This window comes from Rhopalosiphum maidis, chromosome 3 (genome assembly GCF_003676215.2).
Source record: "Rhopalosiphum maidis isolate BTI-1 chromosome 3, ASM367621v3, whole genome shotgun sequence".
Taxonomy (NCBI): Eukaryota; Metazoa; Arthropoda; class Insecta; order Hemiptera; family Aphididae; genus Rhopalosiphum; species Rhopalosiphum maidis.
Window position 1 is genome coordinate 48,009,997 of NC_040879.1, and position 18,546 is coordinate 48,028,542.

Sequence of the window (18,546 nt, forward strand, 5' to 3'; positions counted from 1 at the left end):
ATATTACCAAGCTTTGCCCATTAAAAAAAACGAGTATGTCTTGCTATATACTAGAACTTGTTACTTGATAGTATTTTTTTTTTATAATTTTAATTTTACCTTTAAAGATAGGTCTATGTGGAAGAGCAATGAGTGATAAACCCTACATGAGCATAATAAGATTAAGATAATCATCAAATGTGTATGAGTAAATATTTTTAATTATTTTTAATTAAACATTAATCAACATAAATTTAAACATTGATATTTTGTTTTAAATATTTAAATCAAACATAAATCATGAGTTACAATATATTTTTGTAATTAATATATTATAATAAAGCCCTGATTAGCCCTTTCTCAAGAATATCCATTTTAAAATACTTGCTTATACACATTGAAATGTACAAAAGGGTAAAATTTGATATTTTATACAAAAACAGAACAATAGCTAATATTATTATACAAATGATTTATAAGACATAATATTTTGTTAATTAATGGCATTCATGATAAGAATTTAAAAATGCATACTATGCTTAAAATATTTTTGTAGACCTCTAATAAAGATTAGTCCATGAGTTCTTCAACCGTGCGTTATGCAGTATGGCAATTATTTGTTAGCATCCTTAGTTAGACTAGCACTGACTTGAAGATGAAATTGATATAAATAAAATATTTGTTGTTATATTTTATAAGCAATAATAGAATAATAATAAAACTATAAACAAATGGCATATATTTCAACAACGAAAACTTTCAAAAAAAAAAATCAACAAGAATCTTAAAGAAATATTCTAAATAATTTGTATTTTTTAATTACTAGTAGACTGTAAAAATTGAAAACACATATTATGTCACAATAAATCATTTTTATAGAGTTATAAAACCCATTTATAATCATTATAAAAAATATGTACGAATAATATTTTAATCTTTTAGGTATAAGTAAAATAAGTACAATTGTAAAAAATGTTAACCATTGAATATAAAAACAATACAAACAAAATAAGTTCTTTTGTTAAAATTATTGATTTATACTTTCAATTGTAGTTTACATACATTAGAGTAACTAAAATAATGATTGTTAATACAATTTAGTATATTGATTAGTTGACCACATAAACAGTAGATTTTAATTGAATCAATTATCAATTAATTATTTTTTTTAAATTAATTTTGATTCAGTATAAATTATACTCTCATATTTCATAGAACAACTTAATTCTTACTATAAATTAATATTTTGAGTGTAATCATAATCTATAGTTGGTATAACTGATTGAACAAATTTCAAAAATATAATTAAGTACATATGTACTCCTAAGTCTTTTCCACCATCGGTCACCATTTGAATTAACTTTTTCATAATGTCTGCATGCCTGTAAATATTTAAAACAATTAATTAGATACCAAACAACTTTATATTAATTAAAAATATAGTAATAATATTTAAATGATATATTTATTATAATATTAACTGTTATTTTAAACATTGATATGTCTACAGATTAAAGGGAATAGTGGGTGTTTAGTGAATTCTGGTTCAATAGCACAGTATGTCAATTACCTAAATTTAAAGAAGTAATATCAGTAAAAATAATAATTTTCTAATTAATATTATTATTTATTCATGAAATCCAATTTTAATAGGTCCTAGGCACAGGAAAATTAAAATGTATCTACTTGAAGAGTTAGAAATGGTATCATTCTACATATATATTTTATTCAATGAAATTTAAAAATGCCCAATAACAAGAGGTTCTATAAATATAAGTTTCACTGTATTATACTATACTATTGGAAGTGGAACAATATATTATGTCAATGTCAGATAAGAGTATCTTTTTTTCATCATTTTATGAACATTATTTTTTTTTTTTATTGGTATCTATCATTATATTTTATCTAATTATTAATAGTGATTCATATAATATTATAATAACATTAATACCTAACATGAATATAATAAATATGAGTGTAACAAGTACACACGGATGAAATGAAACTTCATTCAGTCATGCAACTGATATAAAGCGTGTATTGGAATAAAATAAAACACACTTTACAATTTTACTTTCAATAGAACTGTATTTCTTTTTAATTTTTTTAATTATATATTTTATTTATTTATTTATTTATTATATGCAAAAGGGGTGGTCTGTGACGACTGACCGTGGTGCCCAACCGTCGTCTTTTTTTTTGTATCCTCTGTAAAAAAGTTTCACTTCAAAAATAAAGGTTTTTTATTATTAAGTCTTATCAAATAATTTTACTATCAACAATAATAATAAAATGTATAATAAATATTGTGTGTAAGTCACGGACTAAGATATATTTATATATATTATAGATAGGTTTATATATCTTAGTCGGTGTTGCAAGTCTGCCATGTCAATAGACAGATTAAAATTTTTAATTTTTTTTTAATTTGGCATTAATTTTATTTCATTGATACATTTAGATGAATTAAATCATACAACAAACAAATAAAATTAAAAATAAAACTGTTTTAAAATTTGAGAATATAATAAAGGTTTTATTTATTTTATGTTATGATACATAAAATGTTGGTATATTAGAGGTAGGTAATGTATAAATTAGTACTTAAAATATACATTTATGTATAAACATAAACATGACCATTTAAATTTATTTTTCATTTATTTTTTAAGTTATTCCAGATTGTGGTATGTAATTCTCCATTAGAAAATTTTTGGACAAGGTAGTCTTTTTAAATAAAAATATTATCAATAAAATTATTATATAAAAAGGAAAATACCAACAAATTGTTTATAAGATAATTTATTTTTAAATTCTGAACAGAGAGATATGTGATTTTTATTTAAGTTCCTATAAATATTGGTATGTTCTGATTTTTATAATGCCAATTTTCAATAATCATTAACAAGAATATTTTTGATAAATGTGAAATTATAATTATTGCTCATAAATGATTATTACAAAAAATTGTTTAATAAACAAATAAATAAAAGCAAAATAATATCTTAATTATTGCAAATTAAATAATTTATATTGGAAGTTTTTAAGTTTAATTTTGTTTATAATATTAACTATATTCATCAAAGTTATTTATAGAAGACATTGAAATAAAAAGTCCTGTTCAATACCTAATAATCATTCTTCACATTAATTAATATAATAAAAAACATTTCAAGAATTGATTTAAATATTTATACATAATTATTGATTATAAATAAATTTTAATTTAATAGCTACATTGTAGTGTTCAAGATTTTAGCTCAACCAAACTCTGTTAATACATGGTAAATCATGGTCAATGACGGCCTTGCTCACCGGGATATCGAGAGGATTCTAATGGACCAATTTATTGGGATTTATCATTAGCCTGAAGGCTATATCACATTATTTTTTTGAATAATTAGGTAGTTTTTAATTTCTTTATATTAAAAAAATAAATTATTAATATTTATAAACTACTATACTACAGTATAAAAATCCCAATTCGAACACCCATAGCCCGTGAAGTAAATTATAATATAATAAGTTATTAGTGATAGATTTAAGCTACCTATTACTAATAGATAATAATTAGAATTGCTCATTTAATATGGGTATTTTGGGATGCATAAAAGCATTATTATTATAGTGTAGTGTCGTCCGAGAATTAATACGTTTTTCAAATAACTGGGCATTTTTAAAAATGTAGTTTGCAGATGAGTATGAAATAATGAATTGGGAGATTGATATAATGATGAGGATGATTTGGAAGTTGACTGAGAAAATAAGTCAAGTTATGTGTAATAGTTGTAGAAACTGTACACTGTGTTGTTACAAATTATTGATAAAATACAATTTATACAGTAACGCTTATCAAGTATTAACAGTTGCTTATAAGTATTTATTGTGTCTTCCTGTTACCCAAGTTGTCTTCAAACCATCATTTTTTACATTAAAGTATATATCAAAAAAAGGTTAAGAAGTAAACTTTGCAATGAAAATGCTGAAGCGTTTATGTTGACGTTAGTTGAAAAATAAATGTTGATAAATATTGATAATAATCAAATAATTGATTCATTGTCATAAAAAAAGTAGTTTCTTTCTTCTTTCAACATGTCTTTAAAATGTTATAACTTATTATTTAAATTTAAAATATAAAATTAATTATAAAAGCTTAATTTAATGTATATTTTTTTTAGTTTGTTTATTAGCGTTTATAAAATATAATTTATAATAAAAAATTCAAGCATATAGTGGCTAATTGAACTTTTTGTTCAATTGTTTAAAGAGAATACATAGTCATAGAGATAGATGTAACTAGGCTTTCAGGTTCCAAATTGAATTGAGATGAACAGTCTCACTAGAATATTGATACTAATTGAATTTCCATTTTTTTTTATATTCTCTTTCATATAATAATAATTAGATAAATAAATAATTATAAAATAAATTGGGTAGTGTTGGACGTTGGTGGGGAGAGGGTAGAACATAAGCTTAACTATCCCCTATCCCCCACCACTAAAGTAACGCCTATCAGGTAAACATTGATATGTGACCTGGGTAATAAATTTTCCTGGCCTGAATTTATCTCCCAGGCCGTCCCTGATCATAGTTAATAAATGATATTATGATTAAAACTGGCAATCACAATATAATAAAAGATACAATTTACAACAGAAAACATCAGTAGCGCTGAAGTCCATGTTGAGGTCGGGCCCGACTTTTTTTGAAAAATGTAGCCGGTAGGCCATAATATATTAACATCATAATTTTATTACGAGTAAATGTATATTATACTCCTCCCCCTGTATGCCAATGGGCATTGAGGCCGCAAAGATTTGAAATTGCTCAACCATATCTAAAAAACTTTGGTGCCACTGGATAATGTAGCTGTAAACTCGACTTTATTAAAAATGTTCTTACTTGCAAGGATGTATTGAAGCCATAGAAGGACCTGGAACATGTGGGTGTGATTCCATAGTGACAGTTTTCTTTGCATAATCTTGACTCACATCTTCATACATTTCTTCAACATTTAATGGTTTTTGATTCTAGGATTCATAAATAATAATTTTTTTCATTTCATAAGAAGAATAAAAAAGCTTTATAATTTGATATTGAATGTTCAAATGTTCAATAATGTACACAGAAATTGTTAGTGTAATCACAACAATGTACTAACCAATTACTAAAAATTGAGACAATATTACTAATATATAAGATAAAATTGTAATGGAACTGACATTTTTTTTAATTATAATATGAACCTTATAATATAAAATTTATAAAAATAACTAGAATGACTGTGTCATCAAAAATGTGAATGAGCTAAATATAATTAGGTTGAGTTTATTTTTAGAAATTATTTCAGAAAGATACAGATATTTGATGAACTAAATTAAAAGAATTTAAAGTTGAAAACTGCTCAACGTTTTGTTTCAAAAATAATATAATAACAATTAAAATACTTACTTCATTATAACCATAAAGCCATAGCCTTGGTGTTTGGTAGAATTTGTCATAAGTAATATGTAAGTCATATGTACGGGTTTTTAATATATCATCAACAGAAGAGCTAGATAACTTTTTTTCTTTTGTATGTTCTGGATAAATAGTTACCTTAAAAAATAAAACAATAAAAAGTTTAACCTTATATATATATTTTTAAATTGTGTAATAGTTTTGTATGTACTAAAATAAAAAAAAAACAAAGAAATAACTACATGCTATAATTTGCTAATTTAATTATAACTCTTAGTTTAATTAAAAAAATAAATCCCAGAATATTAAAAATCATTTTCTACTCAAGAAATATTTTTAATTATTTATTTAAATTTATTAGCAAATAATAATTAATATAAATATTTCAATTAACCTAATTATTTTATTATCTATAGTTTAAAAAATAATACAATTATAATTTATTGATACAATTTGATGGAACATACTAATTATTTTATAAATTACTAGCTGTTTCATCACAGCTTTGCTTGTACATTAGATGCGTAATTAATGTGTGAAGCTCATGTCGATCAAACTGTTTTAAAATTGTATTTAAATAAATATGTGTTTAACAGTCGCAAGATGCAAGGGAAGTGAAATATGTTAGACAGCAGCAGGATTATTATTTAGAATGTACTATTAAATATTTATTAGTTTAAAAATTCCAGTCGACCCTATCCAATAGCTGCATATTTTTTTTTTTTTTAATTAATTTTGTAATTAACAATTAACTTTATTGGACTAAATTTATGTCCACGATACTCACAAAGAATGTGGCTTTCTATTGGTAAAAAAATTTTCAAAATCGGTCTAGTAGATCTAGAAATTACCCTTCACAACGTCAAAAAAACTACTTCTCTTTATTTAATAGTATAGATTTAACATTTTTGTAAATATTTTAAACTTAAGATTTTAAATTGTGAAAAATAACTTTTTATAAAATTAATTTGGTAAAAATTTTACCATTTTTTATCATTTTTATTCTATTAGGTTGTCACTTTATAATGATATATATTTTTAATTCTTTATTTCAAAGCAGAATATTATTTTATGTACTTTGATACATAAAAATTTAAGTTTAAACAGCCTAGTTAATAAGTTAAACTCAAGTTAAAGTATTCAAAGTTTAGATTTAAATTTAGAACATTTTAAAATTATTCTTAAAATACTTATAGCTAATAAAATACCAGGTCAAAATTCAATTGTTGTATATCTAAGCAATACAAAATATATTCTGTTTTGGAATAAGGATGTTGTTATCATAAAAAAATTGGAAGAATATCAAATTTTTTAAAAAACCTTGTTGTATAATAACCTAAAAATCTATAATTAGGAAAAACTTATATATTTTTAAAAGCATTAAATAGTTTTTAAAATAATTAGTGTTCTTAGATAAAAGAACCAACCGGTATATCTATTATCAATTATCATTCTAAGTAGGTATATATTTTTATTCTAATCTGCAAATATTTGCTATAAGTTTTATTTTATAAATATTTCAATAAAACTTATATTCAATTATTATAAATTACTATTAATTATTTTCATTTATATATAAAATAAACTAACCGAATCATCGTCTTCAAGCAAACCGCTTTCAACAAATGCATCCATATCAACAGCATCATCTTCTTCCTCATCATCGTCATCATCAACCGCACAATAATTTTGATTATCTACTTTAATATTTCTTACAATTGGGTTCTCATTGATTGTATTATTTAAAACATGATTATCCTTGTTAAGACATGTTACATTTAAACTGTTCAGGTTTCTCTACAAACATTTAAATATCAAAATTATGATGTAGAACATTTATTTGATAAAATAGAAATGTTTACATCTTATATTTAAGTAGACATTTAATTAAACCATATCTATGAACTATTATATAATTATAAAAGATAATTTTGAAAATACTTTTTTGTGATAATAATAACTCACATGCACTGATATAAAATGTCTATTGTCATTATTATTTCAGGTATTCATTAATTAACTTAAGACAAGAATTTTAGATAGAATTTGCAAGTGAATAGTTTTGTATTTTGCTTTTATATTTTGAGCTATAATTTTTATAAATTATACTAGTGGTAAGTATGTAAGTTATTAGAACATTATATTTAGTATTATATGATAATTATATTAACTCAATATGGTTAACTAATTTGAAGCAGGGGATCATTTTGTTACTAATGTTATAAAACTATTAATAAATTAACAGACAAATAGTATGAATATATATACAGAAACCTGCTTTCAAAGGATTAAATAGTTAACAATTTTAATTGTTTAATACATTTCTAATGGACTTATTATTCGAAAAAATTGTTATTTTATGGGTAATATAAAATACTCAGATAATTGGATAGATATAATTACAATTGCAACTAAAATAAAAAACTTAGTATATGATGTTAATTATAAAAATATTTGCAATAATGATAAAACGCGTTAATGCAAAATAATTTTATTTAATTTTGTTTTTGAGTGTCATTGAGTAAAATCACTCATTAAAAAAATTATAGAGACACATGTTTAAGGGTGAACATAGATTTGTCTAAATACAGATTGAAAATAATTTGATATCCATATGTTTTTTCTGTTATTTATTTGTTATTATAGGTAAGGCATATGTAAAATTTATTTTTTATATTATCTTTTTTACCAGTTAGTATTAAAGTAAATTGTAACTTTTAATTTTCTAACAAAAACTTAGTGTACAGAAGATATACTTTGGCTAGTAACAGAACATGACGTAGGCCAATATAAATTGGGTCTTCTTTACATTACTTTGTCATAGTAGAACCAGTCTAGATAGCAAGCTACCGCATAGGGAAGCGCAGAATAAGTGAAAGAACTCGCTAAACTGAGTATAAGTAATTTTTTGTGATAAATATGAAATAATAAATATTTATGAATAGTCCGATAAATTGTTTTAATATTTATATGTATTGCTAAAAAGTTAGATAGTGACTTAAATTCTATGTTTATTAAAATGTACATGTCTGTTGGCATTAATCTTATATCAATTTTGTTATAATTATAAGTATTTTACTTAAAACTAGGTATAGCTTAATTAGTCTAAAAATCAATTTGAATGTATTTCAGTTTTTTTGTATACCAATAAAATATTTTGTGAAGATTTTCTAAAAATATATCATTAAAACAAAATATATAATTTTAAAACTTAATTTTCTTGTTCTTTTAACTAAACATATTATTAATTGTTATTGTTATCTTAAATTGGTTAATAAATTAATAATAGATAATAAAACAAAATTTTAGATTTTATTTAAAATATAACTCAAGACAAATTAATTTTGTGATAACAAGATTTAATGTTGAATTGTTTATTTTATATTATTTCTGTTTTAAAAGCACAATATTTTTACCAAATAGACATTTCTGTGATAATTATTTTATAATTTTAGTATTACTTTTATATTTTGTTAAAATAATATATTCACTAATTTGAATGATTATAATGTTTTATAATTATGTATTATAATATTAAAAGTTGACATGATTTCTTAATACCAGGATAGAAATACTTCATCTTATCTTTTAAAATTTGTATTATTGATATTTTTAATTTCACAAAATTACCTTTAAAATTTAATAATAAATTCTTTTAGACTTACACAAAATACTTTTAAAAATCATTTTCTTAAAACAATATGAGTGGCATACTTTAGAAATTATCACAAATATTTTAAGAACAAGTTGATGTTGTATAGTATCAAAATAATAATAAATAATGGTTTACAATACTTGGAAATTTACATCTAAAAATATTTGTTTTTAATCATTTATAATAAATAAAATATTTTGAATTTTGTAAGTATAGTAATTACAAAACAAAAAAATTGAATTTAAATTGCTAATAAAATTATATTTTTTGTAAAAAAAGAAAAATTAAGTTAAAAATAACTAAAAAATTATATTTTAGTTAATCTGAAACTAAATCTCAACTGATAACAGTTATTTATGTAATAAATGATGCACTGGTTAAATATAATTTGTTCTACTAATATTACTATATTTTTGAAGTTTTTATAAGGCTTTAAAAATGTCTGAAAATAAAGATAAGTTTATATTGTTTGTAAATGAAAAAGTTGAAAAAGAATATAATCCTACTTCAGCGTTATCTCGACTACATTGGGTGCACAACTATGTAATAATAAAAAAGTATATATTCGTATTATATTATTGACGTTTAATTAAAATTTAGTTAATGACAGTAATAATTCCAAAATTAAATCTATTCTAAAACACGATAAAATGTAATCAAATAAACATTTCTATATCATCTAAAATTTTGTATAGAAAAAACGTATTTTTTTATTCAACTCAACTTAACAAAGTTAATAAAATATACAATTTATAATAGTATAAAATATTTAGTTAATAATTTTTTTGAGGAGGAAAGCAGGTCTTAAGATCCATTAAAATTCGATTAAATGGTGAATCATTTACAAGGTTTTGTCACCAAACTAATTCAATTATGTATGAATATAGTAAATTTTATATCGAAAACAAAATTAAATTGTACATTACGGTGATACAGATTACAACGCGGAAATATACATTTATAAATAGATTTCTATATGGGGTAGTCTTGGAAATATTTGGGTAGTCGAGATAGTACTGAATATACATTTGTATATATATACATTAAAATTTACACTAGTGACAGACTCACTGATCTATAGAACTTATTGAGTCATCTAAAATCCTCACAGTAAATTGTCTACAATATAACATATATTTGTGTTGTAAATATTCACAAATTATTACAAAGACTCAGTTATAATATGAAAATAATTTAAGAAAAAGAATTTTACTAATATAACAGTCCTTGTGACCAACATTGCTATTGTTGGTAGTTACAAGTAAAAACATTCATCACAATTATGTGTTTTTAAAATTATTTCTAAGTGACCATCTAATTTTAATAAAGAATTAGTCTTACATACTTCTAATGATATCTCAGATACTTTTTCACTCAAAGGTGAGAGTGCAGGATCAAAATGATGTGTCTCAACCCATCCTTCATTTCCTTCTTCGGATTCCACAATATTCTCTTGAACTTCACAGTTCTCTGTCTAATACAAAAAAAAAATAACAATATAATAATAAAATGCTAAATGTAAATAATATATTATCATATGTTTCATTTATATAGAATTTAATTATTTACTTGTTTACATCGGCGTAGACATGGAACATTTCTTGTAATTAAGTATTGTTTATTTTTTGGTAAATAGGATTTAGTCTTGCACTCATCACCACAAGCCCATTCCCATGTTGGACATGTATGAACCAAGTGATCACCAGCAATAACAAACTCATTTGGTGTCACTACACCAGTTTCTTTAAATTTTGATTCCTATTAAATACACAGATCCATTTATAATATAAATAATATATCCAACTGCAATCATTGGCATAATGCGTAATCAATATTGATACTATTATTAATTTCACAGTAACACCCAGCCAGAGTGCAATCAATAAATACTTAATATAGTTTCTAATAAAGTTAATCATTTACTACGAAAAATGTGAGCACAAAATTTGAAGTTTGAAGGCAAAATATAGTTTGATTAAAAGTGTTTTTTTTTTTAAAGTATGTCACAACTTACGCGAAAAAATAATGCATACCTTTAAAACTGGAGTCAAAAATCCAGCGAAACCCAACGCTGTGCCCTTCACACTATTAATAACGTTTTGCATGATAGTTTTGTAATAGGTACTAATGTGCTACTTTAAATTGGATGATTGGTTGTACTTGGGTAGATACTGGTGATGAGACCGAAATTAATCCGTTGTATTCGCGTCGCCGAAAATAATTATTAATGTTTTCGTGTTGCTGATACGTAAATTATTTAAATTAAATGGCAAACAATTAACAGAAACGAATAACTCAAACAATCTATGCGAAAACGCGTGATAGGTACTATTGTTCGACAATACAGTCGCGGGTCAACAAAACCTTTGCATTTACGTAAATACGTATTACGTAATAATTATTAAAGGTAGATGCGTAAAAATATAAGAAAATATAGCGAGAACTTTTGTAGTGTAAATTGTAAATAAGTGATATCATACATGTGTATGTAAGTGTATGGGCGTGTGTGTGTATGTCTGTGTGTGTGTGTGTGTGTGTGTGTGTGTGTGTGTGTGTGTGTGTGTGTGCGTGTGTGTAGTGATAATTGATAAGAAAAATATATTTCAAACACGTTTTTGCGATTCAACGACCCTGAAGCAGAAAAATGATAATTATAAATTTATACTCAATACTCATCCATAATGATATTAAAGAATCTATTTCATGATAATTGAAGATTGAACCACAAAATAGATTAAAATTTAAAATTAATCTATTCTTTGATTGCGCCACATAATATCGTGAATCATGAGTTGTTACTTGTTCACGATTTCCATAAAAATTTGTACATACTACTAAGGGGCGAATTCAGACCAAGATAACAGGGGGGGGCGATTTTTAAAGGGCACACATTAATTTTGATAAAGTATTTATTTAGGTACATACATATGTTACTTTCCACAGTCTCGTACAGAACAAAAAAAAATATTTTTTATAGTAGATAATAGTAATAAATAAATATATCACTATAATTTTGTTACCCTTGAAGTATAATTACGTCAAAAACTAAAATCAAGGACTATTTTTTTTGAGAGAACGGGGGGGCGATCGCCCCAATCGCCCCCCTCTGGATCCGCCACTGATATTACTATATAATAGTATAACTAGTATAAGTACATTAAAATATGTAAAAAACATGGGACATTATTTTTTACTACTGAATGTGAAGTTTGGTATGCTATTGGTGGGGTCTGTAAGTAAACGCACTAAAAAGTAAAAACCAATAAATACCCAAATATACATCCACTTTACGTCTTAACGCTTAATAACTGATATATGCGCAAAAATATGCCTTTATATTGTTTTTTTTTTTTTTATAAATACAACTCATATAATATAATATGTCAAAAAAACTATAATTTTTATTTTTATTTCTTTAACCGATAAATTAAAATATTATTTTATTATATATCTAATAGGTACAAAATTTTAACAGAAAATTATAAAATAATATAAATTATTAAATGACAATGTCACTGAATTCAATAATACAGTATTAGTTTACTGTATTTAGTTCAGTGGACAATATTTTTCAGGCCACACAGTCAAACCTAACTATAAATAAATTTTATAATTTAGTAATATATTTTAACAATTGTTAGTTATAGTGTTATTTTTGGCTCTAAACAACAAAAATTTAGAAAATATGTGAATAAATAAAAATTTTTTGCAAAATGTTGTATTTGGATTTGTTTAGATATTCATGTTTGTAGTTGTCAGCTGATCCAACAATATTTTGGTCCAATAAAAATATACAAATGTTTAATCATAGAATCATATCAGCCTTAGTTCTAATTTTACGAGTAAGGCTACTATTACTACTATTTCTATTACTCAGTATATTACCTATATCTACGTTATTAGTGGCAACAAAAAAGTGAAAAGGATTATGACTTATAAAATACTTCTGATAGACAGAAAAATAAAAAGAAGCATTAATCATTTTTATGTATTTTTACAAGAGGGTTATTGGTTAATGAATAAATTAGTTAGATAAGTTAATCCATACCGATACCTTTGTAAATTATGAATTCAAATAATATTAGATTAAAATTTAATTTAGTGGCTAGTATAATAATATGATATATTGTTTGTTCCAAGTTGAATGCTTACAATTTTAAACAAATATATATATTTTGATAGACTATAAACAATAAACAAGTATTTCTTAGTGACACAAAATCATTTATTTATTGTACTGTGTGGTATTGACAATATTTAGTTACCAGAAAATGCTATAAATAAGTATATAATACAATAAATTTTAAATAACTATAGGTTTATAACAATTACCTAACAATAACATCCTGAAACAACAGAAATTTAATATGGCTAATCAACTTCAAGAATTAAGTGGCATGGATAAAAGGATTATTTTACAAATATTCTCAGGTTAAAACATTAAATTATAAATCATATAGCAAAGTATAGCAAACTTAATTGTACATGTATTATTGTTTCTTGAGTTTATTTATTATTACTATAAATAAAATATATAAAAATTAGAGAAATCATTAAATTCATCAAATTATTTATAAAAGTAATCAAAAAAATAAAGCTAAGAATTTGCAAGTAAGAAGTTTTTATGATTTTGTTGCTATGGAAACTTCTAACTCTAAAATATGATAATGTACATTTTCTAAGGATTTTTAAAAATAATATTGTAATATGACATAACTATAAAACTAATTATATATTGTCTCATCTAAGAATATATTATTATATCACTGTTGATTAATAAATAATAAATAAAAATATTTAATTTATTAGGACTCTGTGATTATTATATATTCATTGACATTTAAATTTAAAAAAGTAAATTTTTTAAGTCAAAAAATATATTTTAATATAATAATTTAATCATTTAGGGAAAAAATATCTAAAAAAAATAGATACTATATAATTTTGAATAAAAGTTTTTTAATAACTTAGTATAAATACTGAAAATGTATAGTCAATAAACTAAAATATATATGTATATACATATTATATATATATTTATTTATACTATATTCACTATTTTATACAAAAAATATGTATACAATTTTACTTTTTAGCTTATGGGTTTGGTTTGATCAGAGGATCTATTGAAATACATGCAAAATTTGTGAATCAAAAAATTGTTACACCTAAAATTCCAGTACACCAAAATGAATTGAAAATTACCTCAGACATTATATGGTACATGGATAATGCTAGACTAAAAAAGTAAAAACAAAAATGTTATTTGTTTTTATATTACTAATGGTTAATATCGTAAATTATTTTATTTTATTTGAGATCAAAAATGTCTAATACATCTATAAGAGTTGAGTGCTTCCATGTTCCAATAAACAAAACTAGTCCAAATGAAAAGCTTGGTTATCTTTTATTAAAAGTGAAAGGGGCACAAACTATTAATCCAACATCCAATGACCGTGTAAGTAATACTTACCTATTTAAGATTTTCATACATAAACATAGTATGTTATTTAATAATTTATTATTTTTTAAACACCAACACGTGGTTTTAAATTTAATTTCAAATTTCAAAATTTAAGATAGAAATCAAACCATATAAACTAATAGGATCAAAAACTGGTAGTTATGAACTTAATTTATCATTGCGAATTGAAGATTTCAATGATAAAGCTACAAAAAAATCACCAGAAAAAATTCAAAATTCTAAATCAAAGAATCAGAATGATTTGAAAAAAAGTAAACTATTGATTAAATTATCTATTTATTTTCATACAATATACATATTAGTCGAGGATTATTGTAATTTAATAGTCATAGAATAATATTACAATTAAAAAAATTTTATTAAAGATTTTTATTCAGTATTGATATGATAAATATTATCATGTCTTAAAGTATTTTTATTTTTAGTAGAGGAAAATAAAGATATTGAAGAAAATATTGAAATAGTTTTACCAAAATCTGACAAAAATAATATGTTAGGACAAATAGAATGTTTACCAGAAAATAATAAACTTCAGTGAGTTAAAATTATAAAGATTTTATGTTAATTGAATAATATTATATAAATCGTATAAGATTATTAATTGAACATCAATTATATTTTGCATTAGACATGTATTCACTTTTGATGTTCAACAAAAATTAATTGAAGAATTAGAAAATTGGAAAGACAAACAAATGATATTATTTAATGAAAAAGTTATTATTTCATTGACACTGTTGATTAATTTATATTAAAATTTATTTAATTTTGCTTATACAGATGAAAACGAAAGAAGAACAATTGTTGAAAGATTTAAATGATAAATGGTCAGATGATAGAAAACACACTGAAGAAAAACTAACCTGTACTATGTCTAAATGTAAAGAATTAGCCAAAGATTTGGACAAAATGTCTGATATGTTAAAAGAAAGAGATGCTATAGTTACAGCCAAAGAACTTGAAGTATGATAATATATTTTGTATTTTTTATCAATTGTTTCCCTATTGAAATTAAATATATTGAGGTCTTATAGTTAACTTGTCAAAGAGATAGAATGGACAATAAATACATTGATTTAGTGCAAAATATGCAGTCTTCTAATGCTCAAACAATTAAAGAAATGAATAACAACATTTTTGAATTGGAAACTCAATTGCACGGATCAGAAAAACTTAATATTTTATTAAGACAAGAGAATGAAGTACTAAAATATGATATCAATACCAATTGTGGTTTACAAGTAAAAGAATTAGAGAAAAAAATTGTAAGTAATTCAAATTTTTATTTTTATTAGAAATGTTATAAGAGTATAAATATTAAATAAATACTTTGTTTAGTCTAATTTAGAGTGTAAAATTGAAGAAGCCAATAAGTCTTGTATGTTCTTCAAAGAGCGGTGGATAGTATCTATTAGAAAACTTAACGAATTGTACACCAAATTTCATGAATCTAAAATCAATAGAAATTTTTTTAACAATAAACAAAAGTAAAAATTATAATAATATAATATTATAATAATATAATATTATAATAATATAATATTATAATAATATAATATTATAATAATATAATATTATATTATATTATATATTATTATTATTTATTATTATTATATTATAATATTTTATAAATTCAAAAGAAAGTAAAATTTTGATATTTTCTAAATTAAAAACCTATATTTTTTAAATTATAATTTATATTTTATTTTAGTTTTCATATAAATATAAAAATAATATATTATTTTGTTTTTATTTAATGTTTTTTTAGTATTCAAAACATAGTGACTAACCAATTAGAAGAACAAAATCAAGATGAATTAAAATTAAGAACACTCTTAAATGATTTAAGTAAATTACGAAAAGATATGATCAACACTAATTATTTGGACTTATAAAAAACTTATATTGTAAGACCAATAAGACCATTAACAAACAATTGAGTACCAATTTTATTGTTTATAAAAAAACATGTAAAGTTTATGATTTTTTTTTTGATTTTTTTATTCAAATTCTTGAATAGTTTGTTATATTTTTACATTTCTGATTTAAACTATGTGTAATAATTTTTTTTTTAAATAAGCATTTTCTAACTATTATTTTTATTTAGTTAAAACCAATTTCTTTTTAATAAGGATAGGTTATAGAGTGGGTCATCTCACTTGAGACCTGAGCTCTAGTGGCGGATTAAGCTATTTGCCGCCTACAAGTAGGACATTTGCCACCGTCTCTAATATAATATAAATATATTTTATTTTTAAGTGCGATAAATTTGCCACTTCAATCACCTGATTACTTTGCCTTAAAACTGAAATCAAATTTGAATTAAAACATTGAGTTTGATAAGTGTAATAAATAATAATCAAAATACTAATTTTTATTTTTGGTTAATCAGACGCTGCATAAAAATATAAAGGATTATTTTATATCGTCTGTGAGTAAAAATTACAATAATGAAAATAAATAATAGGTATAAAGTATAACCAATGATTTTATTTAATATTATAAAACATTACAACTAAATAGGAACCACTCTCACAAAAATTAATCTTCAATCTTCATGCTTATTTTAATTTTAACGTATAATAAAAATTAATTTTTTACTACCTACAAATATGTATGTGTCCTTATCAACACATTTATTAAAATAAAATTTGTTCAAATGTGTGTATTACAAAAATAATAAATATCTAACGCTTAAGGCTCAACTATATCACAGATATAAATAATATTCATATTATGATAGAATTATTGTGAATTGATACCTAAACAAAACTATGTAATGCGTTTTTTTACATAGGTAGGTACCTACATGGTATATACGTATACAGTGTATACTATATATTCCATACAATAATAACATATTAGTGTTAAGAGGACGCTACACATGGTTTGTTCTCTCCATCATACAAGTGCATAGCAAATCTACGCTCAGCAGTTCGGCGTATAAGTTTTGTTATCTTTAACATAAGAATTTAGAGTGAATCGACTTGTTAGCTGTTATGAAACTTAGCGGTCAAAACTTTATCAATGTTCATACATAGACTTTTTAACGATGATTCTAATTTTAATAATCGACGATGAGTTATATGAGAATCTTTAAACTGCAGTATTTTATATATGCAAAATTCGATAAAAAAAAAATTAATTTTCGTAAAAACCTACATAGGTACGAACATTGATAAAGTTTTTACCATTAAGTCTTATAATCATTCTTTTAAGTCGTGTAAATAAATATTTTTACTAAGACTACGAATCAAATATATTCGTAGTTTGTACTGTGGAACTGTCGAGTAAATAGTTAAAGCTCATAAATTTAAAATTAGTTAAGTTACATTAGTCGGATTAGTATTTACATATATGTCTTAGATTAGGTCACGATGTATAGAAGATATGATTCTCTATATCGTGGGTTAAGTACACGAAAACTAATTGTATAGGTAATACATATTGGCAAGTATATATTACTATGTATAGGTTTGACAGAAATTTATTTTGGATTTCATGATATTACGATAGCAGAACAGCACTATATTTTGAATACCGTAATAACGTAATCGTATATATTTTTCAAGTCATATATAGATTAGTTAAGATTACTGATCTATGGTTTTGTGGACATGAGTATAATGTAAAAAATAAAGTTGCTTATTTATTAATTTAATAACCTGGTTCGTTTGAATAATATATTTTGTATACTTTAATTAGACGCGTGTACATATGTATGAAACATTGAAACGTAAATCTTAGTTAATAATATCATATTATAGTATTAGTATAATATGGTATTATTAACTAATATGTCTACATTAAATAATATACAAATTTAAAATAAATTCAATTTAGCGGCCAGTGATAATGTTCATTGAAGTCGAACATAGATAATATTATTTCTCTCCCGTGGTATATTGATAAAAACCACGATTTATGATAGTATCATAAATCGTGATAAAAACCGTTCGTTCAT

The 18,546-nt window shown here is 23.1% G+C and overlaps 2 protein-coding genes across 2 annotated transcripts; one reads left to right on the forward strand and one right to left on the reverse strand.

Moving 5' to 3' along the window:
• Positions 1-1,048: 1,048 nt before the first annotated feature.
• Positions 1,049-11,581, reverse strand: LOC113556376 (ubiquitin-like-conjugating enzyme ATG3). Its single transcript, XM_026961269.2, has 7 exons — positions 11,131-11,581; positions 10,667-10,855; positions 10,443-10,571; positions 7,033-7,239; positions 5,434-5,580; positions 4,885-5,012; positions 1,049-1,361 (listed from the first exon to the last, which is right to left on the reverse strand). The coding sequence occupies exons 1-7, from the start codon at positions 11,200-11,202 to the stop codon at positions 1,211-1,213; spliced, it is 1,023 nt and encodes a 340-aa protein (XP_026817070.1). The 5' UTR covers positions 11,203-11,581; the 3' UTR covers positions 1,049-1,210.
• A 1,883-nt stretch (positions 11,582-13,464) lies between these two features.
• On the forward strand, positions 13,465-16,477 carry LOC113558902 (putative leucine-rich repeat-containing protein DDB_G0290503). The gene is made up of 10 exons (XM_026964483.1): positions 13,465-13,528; positions 14,194-14,344; positions 14,417-14,555; positions 14,677-14,833; positions 15,008-15,116; positions 15,211-15,298; positions 15,363-15,545; positions 15,617-15,847; positions 15,921-16,069; positions 16,351-16,477. Exons 1-10 carry the CDS (start codon positions 13,465-13,467, stop codon positions 16,475-16,477), a joined length of 1,398 nt encoding a protein of 465 aa, XP_026820284.1.
• The last annotated feature ends 2,069 nt before the right edge of the window (positions 16,478-18,546 follow it).

Coding starts and splice junctions, on each gene's coding strand:
- LOC113556376 (XM_026961269.2), bottom strand. CDS start 11,202: ATGCAAAACGTTATTAATAGTGTGAAGGGCACAGCGTTGGGTTTCGCT. Junction 10,856..11,130: donor TTTTGACTCCAGTTTTAAAG/GTATGCATTATT, acceptor TGTATTTAATAG/GAATCAAAATTTAAAGAAAC. Junction 5,013..5,433: donor GGCTTTATGGTTATAATGAA/GTAAGTATTTTA, acceptor TATGAATCCTAG/AATCAAAAACCATTAAATGT.
- LOC113558902 (XM_026964483.1), top strand. CDS start 13,465: ATGGCTAATCAACTTCAAGAATTAAGTGGCATGGATAAAAGGATTATT. Junction 13,529..14,193: donor TATTTTACAAATATTCTCAG/GTTAAAACATTA, acceptor TTTACTTTTTAG/CTTATGGGTTTGGTTTGATC. Junction 16,070..16,350: donor TTTTTTAACAATAAACAAAA/GTAAAAATTATA, acceptor ATGTTTTTTTAG/TATTCAAAACATAGTGACTA.